The sequence below is a fragment of the Somniosus microcephalus genome, chromosome 16 (assembly GCF_052327205.1).
Source record: "Somniosus microcephalus isolate GS21.2 chromosome 16, FLI_Smic_1.0, whole genome shotgun sequence".
Classification (NCBI taxonomy): Eukaryota; Metazoa; Chordata; class Chondrichthyes; order Squaliformes; family Somniosidae; genus Somniosus; species Somniosus microcephalus.
In genome coordinates, this window is record NC_141002.1 from 61897198 (window position 1) to 61905185 (window position 7988).

The following is a 7988-nucleotide window of genomic DNA, read 5'->3' on the forward strand; positions in this document are numbered from 1 at the left end:
GGCAGGCTGTAACTAGTGGGGTACCGCAAGGATCAGTGCTTGTGCCTCAGCTATTCACAATCTATATCAATGATTTTGATGAGGGGACCAAATATTATATATCCAAGTTTGCTGATGATACAAAGATGGGTGGGAAAGGAAGTTGCGAAGAGGATGCAAGGAGGCTTCAAGGGGATATAGTCAAGCTAAGTGTATGGGCAAGAACGTGGCAAATGGAATATAATGTGGAAAAATGTGAAGTTATCCACTTTGGTAGGAAAATAAAAAAGCAGAGTCTTTTTTAAATGGTGAGAGATTGGGAAATGTTGGTGTTCAGAAGGACCTGGGTGTCCTTGTACACGAATCACTGAAAGTTAACATGCAGGTACAGCAAGCAGTTAGGAAAGCAAATGGTATGTTGGCCATTATTACAAGAGGATTTGTGCATAAGAGTAAAGACGTCTTACTGCAATTATATAGGGCCCTGGTGAGACCACACCTGGAGTATTGTGTACAGTTTTGGTCTCCTTACCTAAGGAAGGATATACTTGCCATAGAGGGAGTGCAATGAAGGTCCACCAAACTGATTTTGGGGATTTGGGGATTGACCTAAGAGGAGAGATTGAGTAGACTAGGCCTAAATTCTCTTGAGTTTAGAAGAATGAGAGGTGATCTCATTGAAACATACAAAATTCCTACAGGGTTTGACAGGGTAGATGCAGGGAGGATGTTTCCCCTGGCTGGGGAGTCTAGAACCAGGGGTCACAGTCTTAGAATAAGGGGTCAGCCATTTAGGACTGAGATGAGGATAAATTTCTTCACTCAAAGGGTGGTGAATCTTTGGAATTCTCTACCCCAGAGGGCTGTGGAGGCTCAGTCATTGAGTGTATTCAAGATAGAGATCGATAGATTTTTGGATATTAAGGGAATCAAGGGATATGAGGATAGTGCAGGAAAGTGGAGTTGAGGTAGAAGATCAGCCATTATCTTATTGAATGGCGAAGCAGGCTCAAAGGGCCGAATGGCCTACTCCTGCTCTTATTTCTTATGTTCTTATATCCTTATGTACCCATATATCTAACTTAACCAAAGTACACAGAGATCACTGATTGGTCTGAATACTTAAATTATGAAACTGGCATTAAACTAACAACATACCTAATTCAGAGCCTTTGACCATCAATGAATTTTATTAACAGAATAGAGAAAATTGTCCAGAGCTTCTTTGCTACATATCCTCTACACCTGTGCTGCTTTCTGAGAGTTAAACCTTCATAAGTGTGACTTATTTTTATTCTTTATAATTAGCTTTGTCCACTACCAGAGGTTATGGGAGTACGTGGGGTCTTGTCACTCCTGTTAGGTCAGTACTTTGCTTCTTTGGTGCTGTGATAACCTACCTGAGATAAGCAACTCACAACCCAGTAAGAAGCAAGTTGGAACGCAGCTGAGACTGGGACTTGAATTTGGGTCTTCCACTCTTCCATTAGGTCATATTAATCATGCAAATGATAGCTACTGCATGACTACACCTAGACCACCGTGTTATATATCAAGAAATGAAGATAAAGAATTGCTATGAAGGCAACAAATTTCAATTACGGCTACTAAAGTATAGTTTATTTTGGGTGAATTTCTTGTTATTGATCGGAGGCTTTAGTCATTGTGAAAAGTTGCTATTTCCTGAAAACTAATCTCGTAAATGATATTAAGAATTAAGGTATCTGGCTTGCCACATAAATTTTATAGTGCTATAGAAAAGTATTGAAAATAGCATAGTAAAGGTTAACAGAGATAATAGAAAAATAGAAAAAGGAAATTAAAGATATTGTGAAAGAAAACAAAACGTTTGAACTGGAAAATACAACAAAGGTGAAACAGTAAATGGGTGGGGAAAGAATTAGCAGAATAAAAAAGAAATTCAAGAGGAAAATTATAAAAATGAATAATTAAAATAACAAAAAAACACAATGATATGAAGAAATAATGGGGATAGAATAAACATATCCAAAGAAGTCAAACAAAAAGTAAATATATGAAAGGATTGAAAAAGAAACAAGAATGAAAATGTGAAAAGCACAAGTGAAATAAGACAATTGAAGTTGAATTAAGATTGAAAGAATCAAAAAATATAAGAGATGGAAGAATAAAGAAAGACTTAACAACTTAAAATGGAAACAGAAAAGTTTAAAAAATTCTCCTGTCAAAGGCCAAAGGTCACAAATTATATGGCTCTGTAATTGATGTTTTAGGTTCAATTAGTTTCACAATGATGTTATTACATACACAATACCCATAATCAATGTAACATTTTTTGTCTCTGATTTTGCAATGATAAAATTATTTTATATTAACACACAGGACACATACAAAGAATGTTACATAATTTAAACGTTAATGACGATAAAATACACAGGGGTTCTTTGGTATTATGCCTTCGATCAATCTTGTGGTTCCCATCAATCATTCATTTATTCTGTCAGATGTTAACTCTTTTAGAATAATTACAAAGAATTGTAATGTTGAAATTCTGTGCATATTTGTAAACTTCTAAAAATTATTATTTTGAATTTCAAGAAAGAGCAGCAAGGCTTATGCAAATTGGTAGTTGTATAATATGATTATACATTTTATTTCCAAAATGTTGATGAGATCCCACACAACTATTTTGCCAGATGTAATTATATTTCATTTCACACACATCCCAACTTCCTAACGGTAAGGAAATTGTACAAATCATGTCACCTTTTTAGAAACCAGAGAAAATGATAATAGGACAATAAACTCACAGTTGGAACACGAAAGACAGAATTGAACAATGTGCAAACGAAAGTATTGTAAACAATATGCATCCATAGAATAAATATTTCACAGATTGTGCAAGGTTTGATACTAACCTGTTCTGTTCTGGACATGACAGCTGTCTAAAAATATAGAAACAGACATCAACTGTGTGCTGTTCTGCATAAATGTGATTGGGCAGCAGACTTAACCACTTAGACAGGGTGGAAACAAAGTACTGTCCCTAGAACAAGTTTGAATAAACCAGGAGCCAGTGTGGGTTTAAAGGGGAAATTGAAAGGACTTATTTGTACATATTCAAACATTAACTCTTTCATGCATTCCCACCAGTCAACTGATGTATGTATTCTGTCACTTTCGATTAAGTCAAAAAATGTAAACTTGTTTAGTCTGGCGTTGATTAATGGATTCAAAAGATTTTTTTAAAAATACAAAAGGAGTCTAACGCTCTCAATATATATTCTAAGACTGTAGTCTATGATTTCTGCATTGGTTACTTCAAAAACAAAACTAAATGTGAAACAATGTGCAGATTTTATGGTAATAGTATTATTTTCTTTACGTAAACTGTATTGAAATACCTTCAACGTTAAAACAAGGATAGCAGAAATAAATTAAAGACCATTCTGCGAAGGGTTGATCGTCACTTCTTTGTAAACCGCCCTATCTAGAACACCAAAAGGGGCTCCAATGCTGCAGACCATGACAATTACTGTATCATTTCTTGCCTGATAAAATCAGGGTAATTTCCGCCGATGAAGTCTCAGACACATACAGCATAAATGGTCATATAACGCAGTAAGGTTCCCTTGGTAACCTAGATTTTCGACAGTAAAGGATGTTGGTGCTGAAACAACGTCTTAGCTCCCGGTTGGAGAAGATGCAGATGAATGGATTGACCCCAGCCTGGGCAAAAGTCATCCAGACAGCAGCCGTCAGGTAGCCACGTGGAACAGCGGGACCTTTCACAAAAACACGCCAGTAACAAGCTACCAGATATGGACACCAGAGAGCCACGAAGAAGAAGGTGATCAGGTAGAACATCCTGCCTATTCTTTTCTCTGTTTTGAACTCGTCCATGACCAGTAGCCTCCTCCTCATGCCCTGGCCCTGGGGGTTTTGCCTGATTCCCAACAGAGTCGGAGGGGTTGGTCCCCGGCCAAAACCAGCGATCCAGTTGGCAGCCGCTTGCCCAGTGGCTCCTGGTCCGTGGAAAGTCCAGTTCTGGCTGACTGCTGGCACCAGTTGGACGGGCTTCATCTTGCGCCGATCGTAAACGAAGAAAATCAGCTTCAGGTAGACGATGTGAGTGGCCAGGACGATCACCACGAACATGAGCATGAAGCCCAGGGAGTCGTTGACTTTGAAGTATCTGTGCTCAAAGATGCACTGCTCTTCCTCCCTGATGAAGGTGTAGGTTCCCACGTCGAAGACTGGGGGGAAAGCCATGGCCACTGAGAGGGTCCACACCATGCAGATGACTGCCAGGCAGGTCCAGAAAGTCAACCTCTTGGAGTAGAAACGGTGGTGGGCAATGGCGATATACCGGGTGACACTCACGCAGAAGAGCATGAACACGGCATGGAAGCAGGACAGCACCCCGACGAAGGCGATCACTTTGCAGCTGAGGGTCCCATAGGGCCAGGAAGAGCCGTTTTTCACCGAGAGAAACACGAAGGGGAAGCACACCGCCGAGCGGATGATATCAGAGGAGCAGAGATCCAACAAAAAGTAATAAGGAGCCCGGTGCAGGGTCTTGTCTTTGACCAGAAGGAAAGAAATGAGGAGGTTTCCTAGCACGCCGACCCCAATGATGAAACCCAGGGATGTCAGCTTGAAGAACGTCGCCAGAGGAGACACATTTTGCAAAAGGTTCTCGCTGCTCCCAGTACCTGCATGACTGTAGTTCGCCATAGATACTGTCAATGGGTATCTGGGAATAGCCTCAGCCACGGCGGCGAAGTATCATGATGGAGGGAAAGCGCCAGTTAAAAAAAAAATCCAGCCCCCAGTCTAGCTCTTATATGTAAATAGAGAAGAGATGTAGGTGGAAAAACATCCAGCGCTCGCAAGTCCGGCCCTACCCGGGCATCATTCTCATTATAGGCAAGTATAATTTCCACTCGATGGGGTTACCGGCTGAATCTTTTACGGTGAGGACCCTGTAAAATGAATCATCATATATTTCAAAAAGAGCCTCTTATTTCTCAAAATAATACACAGCAGATTAACAATTAGCATTTTTGAAACATTATTTTATCGACTTTTTTTTGCCTTGAGTAAAAATACATGTACTCAGAGAAAGAGAGAGAGAAAAAACACGTACCTGTGTTTTTTTTTTCCTGTCGGGCTGTTGTGTTACAAGGAGTTGCTGTCTCCTGCTGTCGGTTAGCTTGCTGGGAGTGAATGGATTACAAGTGGCTGAGCCCGAGACTGCGCACCGAGCCTATTTGTAATCCCTGCCGCGTCTTCTCCTGTCGCATCTCTCTCCCTTCCACACACACACAGCAAAGGCAAGGGCGCTTGTATGCAATACGTCTGCTTCATCGGGGACACGATTAACGCTAATTTATGTTACTTCAGCCCAGCCAGGCATTGCAAAGCTTTACAGACGACTGGGCCTGGTGAAGATAACCTTTAGCGCATCGCTGCATTGTCAAATATTTTTATTTCATCAGTTCTTCGCTGTCAATTTGTTGCTACACATTCTAATGAAAAACTTACACACAGCCATTTAACAAATTAGCGTTTAATACGTATTTTCTGTAGATGTATTAGTATGCAAAATGTGTGCATGCATAATGACCACGTGCGCCTACACACCCCCATTTATCACTGAACATAACCTGCGCCAAATACACATGAACATCTCCATGGGGTGAAGCGGTCATTATTGAATCTATTACTTTATTATCCATTTCAGAACAGAAGTTATTTTATTTCTTTTTCCTACATTTGATGTTAATGTTTTCTGAAGTTGTTCGGTATAGTTTTTAATTAACTATATAGCCACATAGCAAAACCACTGGTTTAATGACTTCATATGCCATTGGATTTTATTCTGTATAATTAGGCCCACGAATACTGGATATATGATCCATGTGCATCATTGGTCTTCACACTGTGTCTGGCTAAAACGATATTGTAAAGCTTACTACAGAGCAACACATTAGAAGTCTTCTTAACAGTTCTGTATTTTAACTTTTTTGGTCAAGTGTTTCCATTAAGATTCAATTGAGCTGCCATTGAATCCAGAGAGAAACTTTTGAAAAGTGAAGCAAATTTGAGTCTATTATTGCCAAAGTATATTTTTAAAAAGCATTGTAATCAGATTGGATAAGAATGGCAACTCCTGAAAGGAGGTCAGACTATAATAGCTCTCACTGCCTCTCCTTTCTCACAGGTGTAAAGACAATGTGTGTACAACATTGAGTGAGCAAGATTGAAGTACAGTATGGTGTGCTGGCAATGATACCAGCAATGACTTGGTCATTAGAATTTAGATGACCACATAAAGGCAACATTTTGGACAGGAAACTGGAGAACTCCACCGTTCCCTATTAAAGGCACCCCTGAAATAAAGCCTTGGCTCAGTGGTAGCACCTGTGTCTCTGAGTAAGAACATTTTGCCTTGAAGCCCCATTCCAGAGGCTTGAGCACATAATCAGTGCAGTACTGAAGGAGTGGGGCACTGTCAGAGGCAGTTTTTCAGCTGAGATCGAACTAAAAGATCCATGGCACTATTGGAAGAAGTGGCAGGGGGTGGGGGGTGTCTCCAGTATCCTGTCCAACATATATTCTTTATCTGGTCATCTATCTCATTGCTGTTTTTGTGGCCTTGATGTGTCCAAGTTGGTTGCCACATTTGTTACCATTACAACCGTGATTAGGTTTCAAAAAGTACTTTAGAGGCTGTGAAGTGCTTTGGGAGGTCCCAAGGTTGTGAAAGATGCTATATAAATACAATTGTTTTTAATATTATGAAATATCTTCTTCACTTTAAGCCAGAAGCCACTGCCCACATGGGTTTCTTCATGGATTCACCCTCAGCCACAGCCCTAACCCTGACACATGTTACAAGTTCACAAGCACGCATGGACTCCTCTGGGACGGGATGTATTTAGATTCACCAAGCCCTCACCACGTGAAACTGACATCCACATATCTACCAATACAAGAGATGCTCCAAGCTGGGAAACACAGCAGTTCCTCTCCACTCCCTTTCCCCAAGTTAGCATCTTCACACAGTCATGTAGAGGGAGCATCTCCGCTTTCAATTCCTGATTCCTGTCTACCCCTGTGAACTGCCAGCCAGCTCAGCATCGCATGGCCAGTAATAGATGTCACATCAACCAACTATGCCTCATAGCCCTTCCCCAAACACCTGTACAAAGTCACAAACATATAAATTTGAAAAGGATTCGACATGCAGCAGGAGCATTGACAGCCAATCCGAGGTAATCATCAGGTGAATGGTACAGTCTGCAAGCTCATGATGTATCAGATTAGTGATGCATTTTTAAAAATTTGTTCTTGGGATGTGGGCATTGCTTTCAAGGCTGGCATTTATTGCCGATCCCCAGTTGCCCTTGAGAAGGTGATGGTGGGCCTTCTTCTTGAACCACCACAGTCTGTGCAGTGAAGGTGCTCCCACAATGCTGTTAGGTGGGAAGTTCCAGGAATTTGACCCAGCGACGATGAAGGAATGGCAAAATATGTCCAAGTTAGGATGGTGTGTGGCTTGGAGGGGAATTTGGAGTTGATAATGTTCCTATGCACCTGCTGCCCTTGTTCTTCTAGGTGATGGAGGTTGCAGATTTGGGAGGTGTTGCCGAAGAAGCCTTGGCGAGTTGCTGCAGTGCATCATGTAGATAGTACCCACGCAGCCATGGAATGCCAGTGGTGGAGGGAGTGGATATTTAAGCCAGTGGATGAAGTGTCAACCAAGCAAACTGCTTTGTCCTGGATGGTGTCGAGCTTCTTGAGTGTTGTTGGAGCTGCACTCATCCAGGCAAGCGGAGAGTATTCCATCACACTCCTGATTTGCGCCTTGTAGGTGGTGGAGATACTTTGGGGACTCAGGAGATGAGCCATTCGCTGCAGACTACCCGCCTCTGATCTGCTCTAGTAGACATGGCATAAAGCAGCCAAGACTGAATCTAATACCCAACGGTTTGGGTTTTTCTCCTTAGAGCAGAGAAGGTTAA

The 7988-nt window shown here is 41.2% G+C and overlaps 1 protein-coding gene across 1 annotated transcript; it reads right to left on the reverse strand.

The window, feature by feature from the left end:
- Positions 1–1968: 1968 nt before the first annotated feature.
- On the reverse strand, positions 1969–5356 carry gpr85 (G protein-coupled receptor 85). The gene is made up of 2 exons (XM_086009151.1): positions 5108–5356; positions 1969–4943 (listed from the first exon to the last, which is right to left on the reverse strand). Exon 2 carries the CDS (start codon positions 4693–4695, stop codon positions 3568–3570), a length of 1128 nt encoding a protein of 375 aa, XP_085865277.1. The 5' UTR covers positions 4696–4943; positions 5108–5356; the 3' UTR covers positions 1969–3567.
- Positions 5357–7988: the final 2632 nt, after the last annotated feature.